The 13,642-nt window shown below is 37.1% G+C and overlaps 1 protein-coding gene across 1 annotated transcript in view; it reads right to left on the minus strand.

Moving 5' to 3' along the window:
* ADGB (androglobin) overlaps window positions 1-13,642 on the minus strand; it is a 213,365-nt gene that overhangs the window by 62,158 nt on the left and 137,565 nt on the right. The window contains exons 19-23 of the mRNA XM_023729236.1: window positions 10,531-10,666; window positions 9,842-9,976; window positions 8,022-8,115; window positions 5,343-5,477; window positions 4,422-4,575 (exon numbers count right to left, since the gene is read on the minus strand). Coding sequence (XP_023585004.1) covers window positions 4,422-4,575; window positions 5,343-5,477; window positions 8,022-8,115; window positions 9,842-9,976; window positions 10,531-10,666 — 654 coding nt within the window. The remainder of the gene's footprint in view (window positions 1-4,421; window positions 4,576-5,342; window positions 5,478-8,021; window positions 8,116-9,841; window positions 9,977-10,530; window positions 10,667-13,642) is intronic.

The following is a 13,642-nucleotide window of genomic DNA, read 5'->3' on the forward strand; positions in this document are numbered from 1 at the left end:
TAAAACAGCTATTATGTTTTTTATGGAGTTAAACATTTTTTAAAATTTATCCTTTATTCCTCTAAACTAGTATTCATTACATAGTGTGATGGTTAAGGTTGTCTGTCAACTTGGTTGGGCCATGATTCTCAGTGGCTTGGCAGTCATACGATGCTGTGATCACCTCCATAATGGGATCTGCTGTGACTGGCCAATCAGTTGAAAGGGAGTTTCCTTGGGTGTGTGGCCTGCATCCAAATGTAAGTGGTGGACCTTCAGGCAAGGCTCATGGGCATTTTTTGCTCACACTGAATCCTGTAGCTGGCTACTGTTCATCTGCCCTCCGGTTCTTGGGACTTGAGCTAGCAGCTTACCTGTGGTCTTGCCTGCCGATCTTGGGATCCGTCGATCTTCATAGCCTATGAGCAAAAGCTCTGCTCTCTAACCTGAATCTTAGGTTCGCCAGGCCCAGCAGCTACATGAATCCGAAGAAGCCTCTATCCTGACCCACGGACTTGGGACGTTCCAGCCCCTACAACCATGTGAGCCATTTCCTTGATATAAATCTCTTTCTATATATATTTATATGCTTTACTGGTTTTGCTTCTCTACAGAACCCAGCCTAAGACAGATAGGTATCTTAATTTACACAAAATTATGCATAGATTCGTAAGTATGAAAAGAACTTTAGAAGGCAAGTAAACACAACCCAAAGAGAAAAATGGAGAAGTTCAAAGCCATACAGCAAAAGAATGGAAAATCAGAGCTACACCTGAGATCTCCTGGTTTGCAGTCCAGGTGTACACTATCCATTGCCATCCTTCTCTCTTAAGACGAAACGATTGAAAACTCAAAGATAAGATTTAAATAGAGAGGCAACACAGTTTGAGTAAAGGTCAGAGACCTGGGTCTACCTTTCAGCAAAATTAATGTGCCAAGTGTTTCTGGCCACTAACAGATTTTGAGTAGCACTAAAGAAGACTATGGGAGTAGCTATGATGGATGGCTCTATAAACACAATCTCTTGTAAAATTTAGAAATAGAAAAAAAATTCAGTGAGAAACAGAGATAATCTGCTGATTTGGGATAGGTACAGGCTTAATGGTCTCCTTAGATTCATTTGTGGTCTAAGGGTTTGTACAGTTTTATGATTTCAATAATTAGAATCTCTGATGCTTTGCCAATGTCTTTAGTGCAGCTTGGACTTTTTCCTTCAGTACCATCAGTTCTCGATCATATGCTACCTTCTGAAATGGACGAACGTCGACCAATTCTTTTTGGTACAATGACTCTGTGTATCCTGTCCATCTTCTTTTGATGCTTTCTGTGTCGTTCAATTTTTTGCCCATAAAATCCTTCAGTATTGCAACTTGAGACTTGAATTTTTTCTTCGGTTCCTTCAGCTTGGGAAATGCTTAGTGTGTTCTTCCCTTTTGGTTTTCTAACTCCAGGTCTTTGCATATTTCATTGTAATACTCTACTTTGTTTTCTCGAACCACTCTTTGAAATATTCTATTCAGCTCTTTTATTTCATCATTTCTTTCCATTTGCTTAGCTACTCCATGTTCAAGAGCAAGTTTCAAAGACTCTTTTGACACTCATTTTGATCGTTTATTTCTTTCCTGTCATTTTAATGACCTCTTGCTTTCGTCATGTATGATGTCCTTAATGTCATCCCACAACTGTTCTGGTCTTTGGTCTTTAGTGTTCAATGAGTGAAATCTATTCTTGAGATGGCCTCCAAATTCAGATGGGATATATGCAAGGTCATAATTTGTCTCTTGTGGACTTGTTTTAATTTTCTTCAGCTTCAGCTTGAACTTGAATACAGGTACTTGATAGTCTTTTCCACAGCCAGCCCATTGCCTTGTTCTGACTGATCATATTGAGCTTCTCCATTGTCTCTTTCCACAGATGGACTTGATTTGATTCCTATGTATTCCATGCAGTAAGATCCATGTGTACAATTGTCATTTATGAAGTGTTCATTCATCTATGCCAAGAAATTTGGAAGACAGCTACCTGGCCAACAAACTGGAAAAGATCCATATTTTTGTTCATTCCAAAGGGATGAGGAAATTATTGATCAATATCATTAATATAACATACTAGCAAAATTTTGCTGAAGATAATTAAAGAACTGGTGCAGCACTACATCAACATGAAACTCAGAAATTCAGGATGGATTCAGATTAGGATGTGGAACATCATTGCTGATCTCAGACAGATCTTGGCTAAAGCAGATGTTATGGATTAAATTGTGTCCCCAAAAAATATCTGTCAATTTGGCTGGGTCATGATTCCCAGTATTGTATAATTGTGTACCATTTTGTAATCTTATGTGATTTCCTTATGTGTTGTAAATTCAATCACTATGATCTAATAAGATGGATTAGCAGCAGTTATACTGACGAGGTGTACAAGGTTGGATAGTGTCTTAAGCCAATATCTTTTGAGATATAAAAGAAGTGAGCAGAGACATATGGGAACCTCATACCACCAAGAAAGCAGTGCCGGGAGCAGAGCATGCCCTTTGGACCTGAGGTTCCTACACTGAGATTCTCCCAGACCAAGGGAAGACTGGTGTGTCACAAGGACCCTTCTCCAGAGCCGACAGAGAGAGAAAGCCGTCCTCTGGAGCTGATGCCTTGAATTTGGACTTGTAGCCTACTAGACTGTGAGAGAATAAACTCCTCTTTGTTAAAGGCATCCACTTGTGGTATTTCTGTTATAGCAGCACGAGATGACTAAGACAGCAGAGCATACCAAAAAGATGTTTACCTGTGTTTTATTGACTATGCCATGGCATTCAACTGCACGGATCATAACAAATTATGGATAACACTGCAAAGAATGGGAATTCCAGAAGACTTAATTGTGCTGATGTGGGATGTGTAGATAGACCAAGATAGACCAAGAGGCAGTCATTCGAACTGAACAATGGGATACTGCAGGGTTTAAAATTGGAAAAGTTGTGCATCAGGGTTATATCCTTTCACCTATGTTATTCAATATGTATACTGAGCAAATAATCTGAGAAGCTGGACCATATGAAGAATAACACCCCATCAGGATTTGAGGAATACTTATTAACAGGAGCCCTAGTGGTGCAGTGGTTAAGCACTCAGCTGCTAACCAAAAGGTCGGCAATTTGAACCCACCAACTGCTCCACAGGAGAAAGATGTGACGGTCAGCTTACATAAGGATTACAGCCTTGGAAAACCTATGGGGCAGTTCTATTCTGCCCTGTAGGGTTGCTATGAGTCAGAACTGACTTGATAGCAATGGGTTTTTATTATTATTACTATTATTAACAACCTGTGATATGCAGATGATACAACCTTGCTTGCTGAAAGTGAAGAGGACTTGAAGCACTTATTGATGAAGATCAAAGACTACAGGCTTCAGTATAGATTACATCTCAACATAAAGCAAACTAAAATCCCCACAGCTGGACCAATAAGCAACATCATGATAAATGGAGAAAAGACTGAAGTTGTCAATGACTTAATTTTACTTGGATCCACAATTAATGTCCATGGAAGCAGCAGTCAAGAAATCAAAAGACACACTGCATTGGGCAAATCTGCCACAAAGACCTCTTTAAAGTGTTAAAAAGCAAAGATATCACCTTAAGGACTAAGGTGTGCTTGGCCTAAGCCATACTATTTTGAGTTGCCTCATATGCATGCAACACCTGGAAAATGAATAAGAAAGACCAAATAACACATTTTAATTATGGTGTTGGTGAAAAATACTGAATATACCATGGACTGCCAGAAGAACGAACAAATCTGTCTTAGAAGTATAGCTTTAGTAGCGAGGATGGCAAGACTTCATCTCACATACTTTGGATATGGTATCAGGAGGGGCCAGTCCCTGGAGAAAGACATCATGCTTGGTAAATTAGATGGTCAGTGAAAAAGAGGAAGACTCTCAACAAGATGAATTGACAAAGTGGCTGCAACAATGTGCTTAAATATAGCAACGACTGTGAGGATGGTGGAGAACCAGGCAATATTTTGTTCTGTGATACATAAGTTCACTATATGAGTTGGAACCAACTTGACAGCACCTAACAACAACCATAATAATGCTTTATTTTCCTCATATTTTCTTTGAGGAGAAAACAAGGAGGCATGAGAGCTAAAGAATGCTCCAGCTCTCCAGTAAGTACCTCCTGCTGTCACATAAGTGGGACTTCTATAAATAAAGATTTACATGCTTGAAAACCTATGGAGCAGTTCTACCCTGTCTTGTAGGGTTCCTATGAGTTGGTGTCGACTTGACGATAGCAGGTTTTTGTAAGTAAAGACTAGTATGTTATTCTCTGTTAAATAGATTGAAGGCTCACCTGCCATTACCTTGTCCTGGACCTTCTACAAGGTTATTGTTTCATACTATCATTCTATCATATGAGGAGAATAAATTTTAGACCTACCTTGTTCTTGGTATAGAGATAAGGTACCACTTTTTGGAACACCTTTGGCACTTGCTCCATTGTGTCATTATTAACAACGTGGAGAATACAGACTGGAAGGGTAGTATATACTTTGGGGACCACAATCATGTCTTGAGGAACCAAAAATATTTCTCTATAATTACAAAAAGCATACACTTTAAAATGAATCTTAAAGTCTGAAATCAGGTTTAATCCTAAGAAGTAAAAAATTAAGTCTAAAGTCCCCAACTAAAAGGTCCACATATTGTTTCCCTTTAAAAATTATTAATATAATATTTTGTCATGTAAATCCAAACTCTGTAAGAAATCCTATTTTATATGTATATGAGTTTTTTAAAAATATGTTTAAGTGCATAATTCCAGATATAGATAACTGCACATACAAAAATGATTATTTATTCAGATTTTTTTCATAAAAATATAAATATGAAACAGGCCAAATTTAATACAAAGTAAAAATAATTTAAATCCAAATTATGGTTTGATAACATCTTCAAACTTAGTAAAATCTAATGGTAATATTCAGAAAATTTAGCTAATATGCTAGATTTTAATTAGCTAATATTAGCCAATATGCTAAATAGCTAAAAATAGCTAATATGTTATGGCTTGAGCATTAAAAGATTTCCTTTCTGTGCTGAAAGCACATTAATTTATTATATTACCACACTAGTAAAAAGTTCCAATAATTCACGTTCTTAGTGTTTTGTTTAAAGAAACACAGACACATTCCTCTATATAATATCATCTAATTCATACACATTAGGTATGAAAGAAATTTTAAGCAAGAAAGCAATCTATAAATTGATACCTTTCCTAATATCATAAACAAAACTCTACAGATATTAATATTGCAGTCATTTAAAAATGACTTCATTTGCCAGTATATAATAATCTCACCTGAAAACTATAAACCAAGAATTTGGTGGCTGGTCTGGATAGTTCACGGTATAGTCAGCAAAAGCAAGCTTTGTTTCTTCATCTTGATAGCAAGGATAGGATTCAATAGACTTGCACTTGCTTTTAAACATTAGTCTACCAATGTAAAAACAGTGTAAAAATAAGTAGCAATGGCAGAAGCAATTTTTAAAATACACTCTACTTACAAAAGAAGAAATAGACAAAAATAAAATAAAATATTGTTGTCCTTTGTTGGATTGAGTATTTGATGACAGGTGGTTGTGCGGTCCATGGTAGGTGGTACAAAGGAAGGGTCATTCCAGGTCAACCGTAAGAGATAGCTCCTGGAGGTGCTTAAATTTATCTGAAGCTCCTAGTCAAAAGAGAACCTAATTCATGATTGAGGGCCTAATTGAAGCTTAGAGGTGAGAAACCAGAACCAAAGTTCAAGTTGTAAAGGTAGGAAAACTAGAAGCAGACAATAAAATTGGGAGTAAGTGAAGGGTCTGGAGTTGAGATAGGGAATAGAGACTAGAATGGATTCTAATGCGAGAAATGGGTTTAGAAAAACAGATTCAAAAACCAAACCAAACCAAAACACACACACACACACACACACACACACACACACACACACGAAGGCCATGAACAGAGGTATAGTGTTAGAGTGTTCCTTCTACTTGGTTCCTGGCGCATGGGGGAGTGGTGCATGTAAAACAGGCTGAAAACTAAGGACGAGGTTTCTCTACGGTTTCCCCCTGGAAGGTTGTGACATATTCGAAAACATGAGGAAAGTGACGTGAGGTATCTTTTGGGTCTTATCTGTCCCACTATGCCAGGAACTGGATCTAGCGTTAGCACCACCAGGAATCTAAGGTTTTACATGATGTCTCAGGTACTGGTTAGGAAGAAAGCCATTATAGCCATAGGAAAGATATCTCTATTGGAGGTCTACAAAGAGCTAAAAGTGTTCTTGGCTTCCAGAAGACACATGGTTTAATTGTACTGCTAGCAGGAAAAAAGCTGTGGAGATCCACACAGAGGATCTAATATACACGATTTACTTGATCATTAGTCTTCAGTGATGGGAAGGAATTGATAGGCTTATATTAGGAGGGACTTTAAAAAGTCTTTTAAAATAGTGATAAGAACAAAGACTAAGGTGACCCTATATTCTGGTTTCCCTGGGACAGTCCTGGTTTAGGCTTATAAACCTCGTATAATTATTATCAGCAATCCCTCCTTCCCTAAATGTCCCAGTTTGGATGATCAATAACATGATCACCCTACCTAGGAATTATAATGGGGTAGAGTCTAGCAATGCAAAGCATCACTTTAAAGCACATGGGGGCTACCTTAATCTAAGCTTGAGCCCTGGTAGCACAGTGGTTAAGAGCTATGTCTGCTAACGAAAAGGTCAGCAGTTCAAATAAACCAGTAGCTCCTTGGAAACCATATAGGGCAGTTCTACTCTGTCCAATAGGGTCGCTATGAGTTGGAATCAACTCAACAGCAATGGTTTTTTTTAAGGCCTATTGTCATACATTGTACTCCAACGTATACTTTGAACCCAAAAAGACAGCTATTAGCCTGATTGTTCTTTGAAGATACTATGTCTTATTTCTCTGGCTGCTTTTAAGTTTTTTTTAGGTCACTCGTTTTCAACAATTTGACTATGATGAGTCTAGGTGTAGTTGCCTTTGTGCATTTTATGCATAAGGTTTGCAGAGTCTCTTGAAAATATGGGTTGATACCCTTCATCAGTTTTGGAAAATTCTCAGCTATTATCTTCTTACATTCTGGGGCTCCATTTGCATATATATGAGATGTTTTGAGCAAGTTCCACAGGTCTCTTATGCTTTTTTAATTTTGCATTAATTTTCCCCTATGCTTCAATTTGGATATTTTTCTATTGACCTGTCTTCCAGTTCATTAGTCTCCTCTTCCAATCTTCCTAATCTGCTGTAAAATCCGTTAACGGATTCTTAATTTCAGCTACTAAAAGTTTAAATGATATAATTTCCATTTGGCTTTTCTAAAATTCAAATTCTCAAACTTTTAATCTATTTTCTCTGTGGTTTTATTAATTTTTACTTTTGTAGACGTTTCCATAATAGTTACCTTAGAGGTTTTATCTGCTAATTTTAATATCTGGATCACCAGAGGGTCTACTACTTTCATACACACACACACACACACACACACACACACACACACATGCACTTTTCTCTTGGTTTTGTTCAGATTATCCTGTCTCTTGAACATGATATGTGGCTAGATTATCATTTTTCTCAGGCTCAATCTACTTCTAATTTGCCCGTTTCCACAGTTTTCCCCCACATGGCTCTCAACTAACAACTTGAATTGTTTCCTGGGGTCCCCTCCCCTAGCAAGTCCTGCAATCTAATCTTTGTCTCTTCAACACCATAAGACTGCAAGAAACTCTGTTCTGCTTCTCAAAGGTGTTCTGTTTAGAGTTTTAGCCAAGTGCAATTAGAACATAAAAAAGCAGCAAGTATCATAAAAAGGTTTCAGATAAAATACTGTAAAAGTTCAGAAGCAATGAGGTGTTTCTAGCTACAGTGATAAAGAAAACTTAGTGAACAATGTATCATTTGAACTGGAACTTGAATATTATTACTACAGTACAATATGAAATATCATTATACTGCCCATTACCTTAAGAGAGAAACTGCATATTGTTCTATATTCATTTCCAGTACAGCCCAAACTTTTTGAAGAGTATCTGAAACAATGATATTTTCCTTTGTGTCTAAAAAATAATAATAAATATTAACAATATTAAAGCTGTAAGGTGCCTGAAAGATCATCTTGGTCAAAGCCATCATTTTACAGATGAGAAGGCTGAAACTCAGAAGTAGAGTGATATCCAAAGTCACAGACTTTATTAGTACCAAAACCATGTTTAAAGTATAGAGCTATAAATCCCTAATGGGGCACTCCAGTCACCATATTATAATTAGTTTCCCGTCATCTTTGGTTTAAAAATCATGAAATGTTCTTTGATCTAACTGAAGACAATCATTAATGAGCTCATATCAATAAATCTTTTAGCACACTAAAAATTCTTCAAGAAAGCTCTTATCTCAGAAAAAAAATCTATTCAATTTTTTCTAAAGAAATTGGCAAATAGAATCCCACTAAAGCTCAATCTACTGCATAATCCACAAATGACTATAAGGTAGGAATGCTTCTCTAAGCCTGATTATATAGATGATTCAGCAAGAAAAATGCAAATCCGTAGAAAGCACCTCATACTTAACATGTCAGAAACTGACATTCTTTTTCTAGGTTTTCTTATTTTCTTCTTAGTATTTACCACTATCTGAAACTGATTTCTTCATATATTTACTTGTCTATCATCTGCCTACCACCATTAAAACATACAACTTATCAGTCCAGAAACCTTGTCTGTTTTATTGGCTTTTATGAGGTCAGATTCTAGAACAGTGCTGTGCACACAAGAGTTATTCAGTAAATAGGTGCTGAGTGAAAGAAATGCAAACACTATTAATATATTATTAAATTGCTCAAGTTTTTCAGTTTCTGAAATTCAGTGAAAATCACTGCATGAATATAAACTCTATGACAGCACATATGAAAAACAAAATAATATTTTCATATATTTAATTTGATGAATTCATTTTTTAATAGAAAAAATCATAAAATCAGGCAACAATCATATTTTTCTATCAGAGAATGATGCAATGTAGTTTTTTTTTCATTTGTGTATCTGCAGTTTTACTGCTGAAATGGACACTTTTATTTCTCTCATTAAATGTTCCAAAGAGACAAATTTTTGAACAGAATATTTCAATATACCCAAACAATTCTTTTGAAAATAAGACTTTTCTTAACAAAATGTCAACAAAAATCACAGAATGAAAATGACTGAATATAATTTTTACCTCTGCAGTACTTCATTTTAAGCTGATAAATATACTTTAAAATTTTATACAAAATATTTCATATAAATAAACACATTTGATTTCATACATATGAGAACACATGAAAATACATTTTCTGCCTTCTAAATGCATGTCACTGAGGACATGCACAGAAGCTTCTTCATCATTCATTCATTCATTCATATATGACTTAGCTGAAGCTGACTGCTGAAGCGCTCTGCTAGGCCCTGGGAATGTGGAGAGGAAAAGATCTGTTCTCGTTTTTAAAGAACTCACAATAGATTGGGAAAACATTGTTGACATTCATTCATTAATTCATTCAGTCCTTCATTCTTTCAGTAAATATTTATTGTAGGCTTCCTACATGCCAAGCACTGTGCTAAATTCTGGGAACAAAAGAATGAGTATACTGACTTCTTGTCCCCAAGGAATATCAGTGTTTATAGAAATAAAAGTAAATAGCCAAGCCATAAAGCAGGTGACTCTAAAATACTTTTAATTAGTACACATAAAACAAATATTTGTTCTTATATATGTAAGTTCATTTTATAAATGGTTGAAAAATTATACCTGGAATTCTGGCTTTCATTAGTAATCTAACATAAGCTCCTCTCCACATGGACTGAATTTTAACTGCTGCTGCTACTTCCTCAGGAGAATACTGTCTCTCGCATGCAGGTGAAGAATATTTAACATCTACCCATTCTGCTGGAAAGAAAAAAAACTGCTCTAGGTTGAAAGTTAAACTTAATCCCTTACTCAATTTCATTGCCTTTAGCACTGAAGCCCTCCAGTATACCAAGTGCCACAGTGATAGACTTATCATTCTATTTAACATTGCCTGCTTCAAATGGTCTTTTTCTAAGAATGTAAATATTATGGAGAAGGGAAACACATTGACACCTTAGTGAAACTACTATTGATTTCTTTGTGAAAGTAGCCAGGATCTCTCAAAAATGAAAGGGAACATTAAAATGAAAGAGTAGAAAAGGAAGGTTACTTGGATCAAAGGATCTTTCCAGAATTTCCAAATCATACCATATAAGTTGTGACTTTTGGATTTTTTAAGGTCAAAAACCAAAACCAAACCCACTGTCATCAAGCCAATTGCGACTTATAATGATAAATATAGCACCAACCTTGATGCAGAGCTGTTCTACCTACTCCACAAAAACTTTGAGTGCATTTTTCTCAAATCATTTATCTTACATAAGATTAGGAATTCCTTGGTCAAATGAATATCTAAAATTAATCAGTACCCAAAGAGGCCTCCTCTAGTGAGGAATCGAATAAATCCAAGTCCAAAATCAGAGCACGAAATGCAAACTTTAAGTTTGAAGAAGTTTTCACTGCCTGAATTTTTTTCATTAAACGCCATAAAGAAGTATGAAAAACCTGGAAAAGATAAAATATATTTAGGATTCCTTTTTAAAAACCAAGAAAATACCATTACCTGGCCAGAGAAGCTCTAAAAAAAATTGGATATTGTAAACATATAAAATATTTCTCAGATACATACACAATTTAACAGAAGACTCTTTGAGGTCTTCCTGATCCCATTAAGAGAATACCAAAATTATTTATCATTTGAGTATTTATAATTCGAAAATCCTGGTGGTATAATGGTTAAGAGCTACAGCTGCTTCAATAAAATTTAGTCACTATAGCAACGTTTATAACACATACTTAATCCAAATGTAACATTACACTGGTTGAGAAGATATACAGAGTAAGACATAAAACATGATCCTAGTGCTTAAGTACCATATTTCATTGATTCTAAGATATCATTCATTGTAAGACACATCATTATTCGATGTGCTAAAAAAAAAAGTAAGCAAAACATGCTGCTCAGTTTTTATCACTTAAGAGTTTTTGTTTCATAGCGAAAAAAGTTCTTTTAGATTCATTTTGACAGTTTCTTCATCATATACACACTTAAACATATATGAAAAAATAAAAAAGTTAATGTATGCACAAAGAATTCTGGAGACCACCTGGCCAGCAATAATTGTAAGATACCATCAATTATAAGACACACTCTGAATTTATTCTCATGCTATAGTGTGAAAAGAAATAAGCATCTTAGAATTAGGGAAATGCAGTACCTTTAAAGGTGTATTTTTGTTATATTACCTGCTAAGTCCACATTTTCTGAGAACCCCTCACCCCTCTCCACATGTATAGAAACAGGGCCATAATCCTACAATCTATGTTTGTACCTGAGCAACAAGTTGATAATAATGGATAAGCCCATGAGGAAGCGCTTAACCCAAGCTGAGCAAATCACTGCCCCTCAACCAAGCGTTTTAAATTGGAATTAAGAGTCTTCTAAACTGGCTCATATGAGAAAGGGATGCTAAACTCAGGAGCCATATTTTCCACAATGTAGACTAAGCAGTAGAGAAAGCATGTCTGTAAAGAAAGAAAAAAAGAAGGAAGATAAAGTTCTAAGGGCCTTCTAGCCCCTCTTTGTAGTTCCTCAGAGTCATGCCTACTCTCGGTTGTCAAGAAGATTACCCCGAGAGACTTCCAGCCAAATGGCACTCTAGGCAGAAGCACCATGCCGTCCCTCCAAAGCAAAGATATGAAAAACTAAGCCAAACAGAGAAAACAGCAATCCTAAAACACTAAAACATCAAATGAAGAGCTAAAGAACTCAGCCAAGCACCAATGGAGTGAGAAAACTGACAGAGAACGGACAGCGAGGAGAGATTCATGCAGAGGTCCCCTATCGGCTAATGCAGCCCGGATCCGCCATCTTGGACTCCTATCAGAGACCAGCAAATAGGGGATATGTGAAAGCAGCTTCACGGAGCTTCCAGTGGGAGATAGAACAACTGGTAATTTGCGATATACGCTTTCACACCCCCTGCTCTTCTTCACCCCCACTCAGCCTCCTCTGCTTCCCGTGGCCACAGTCTCTTGTCTGGGAAGCACTGGCCACTTGGATTCCACCTGCCCACACTGGCTGGCTCTCTGAGTACCATTTGTTGTTGCTTTTTTTCTGCTTCTTTTGATTTCTTCCTTAACTCTCACCACCTCCCCCTCCTTTCACTCAAATACCTGGCTCTGTGCACCATCTTTGCTTCTTCCTGCGGGCAGCGGAGCTCCGTTTGAGTGTGGAACTTCTACCCGTCTGGGCTGCCGCGCTGGTGGGATCCGGGGCTTTTGTTTGTTTTGAATTGTTTGTTTGTTTTCTTTTCCTTTTCTTAAGTTGGGAGCCCATTCTGGCCGGGCGGTGCTACGCTTCTTGGAACCTACCCCCTTGGCTTGCTCAGACACGCAGAGGAATCCCTGAGGGCATTTCTTTCTTGATGGGATTCTTTTTTTTTTTTTCTGTATTTTTTGGGGCTTTTTCTGGTTCTTTTTTTTTTTAATTTGTTTTGTTTTATTTTCCCCCTTTTTCCCTTTTTGTCTTTCTTCATTACTCAGTTTCTTGTCTCTCTATACCTTCCTTCTCTTTCTGTTCCCTGAATATCTGGTGCTGAATACCTCTATGCCTTCTATCCAGGCTGTACTGAAACACCTGAGAACAACTTGCCCGGACCTCATAGCTGCACCGGTGGGATCCCTGGGAGCTTTGCTGTTCTTTTTCCTTTCTGATTTTTATTTATTCATTCTTTTCTTTTTTTTTCCTTCTTCCCATTTTTGTTTTTCTCCATTTCATAGTCTCTCATCTCTCCACTCCAACAGCAAGCACCCCTAGCACTCTTTTTTGTTTGTTTGTATGTTTTCAACTCCTGTTCCTCTCTCCTCTCTCCCATACCCATCTTAGCTCCACACAAAACAATCTCCCCCCTACATCCTTCCTACCTGCACTATGCGCTTAACATTACACCACCAAGCAACACAGGCACGGCCTACTGGAACCTGCCCTGCACTGATTACCGACCCGCCTTGGTGGCTGCAGTAAGTGCCACAAACAACCCATCCCAGTAACTCCTCTTCAGGTAGACCAGCCCTGCTGTACCATATCTGAGCGACAGACCCTGCCAATTGGAGGAGGCAAAAAGTCTCGTGCCCACAGATGAGCAAACAACAAAGAACACACAGTCCGCCTGCAGAGACACAGCCAAATAAAAAAAAAAAAGGAAAACACAAACAAATCTACAACCAATAAATGAGAAAAATAACGACTGAATGCCCCGAAGACAGCAGACATTATCAAAACATTTACAAAAACAGGACGGGATGGTTCCATTAGGCATCCAAAATAAAACACCAGATGACTTTCCAGCAGAAGAAAAGGCACTAGAACTACCTGATAGAGAATTCAAATCTCTAATACTCAGAATTCTCCAAGAGTTGAAGCAAAAAGCAGACAAAAATGAGGAAAAAATAGACAAATTCATGGAAAATACAGACAAA

This window comes from Trichechus manatus, unplaced genomic scaffold (genome assembly GCF_000243295.1).
Source record: "Trichechus manatus latirostris isolate Lorelei unplaced genomic scaffold, TriManLat1.0 scaffold00002, whole genome shotgun sequence".
In the NCBI taxonomy this organism is placed as follows: Eukaryota; Metazoa; Chordata; class Mammalia; order Sirenia; family Trichechidae; genus Trichechus; species Trichechus manatus.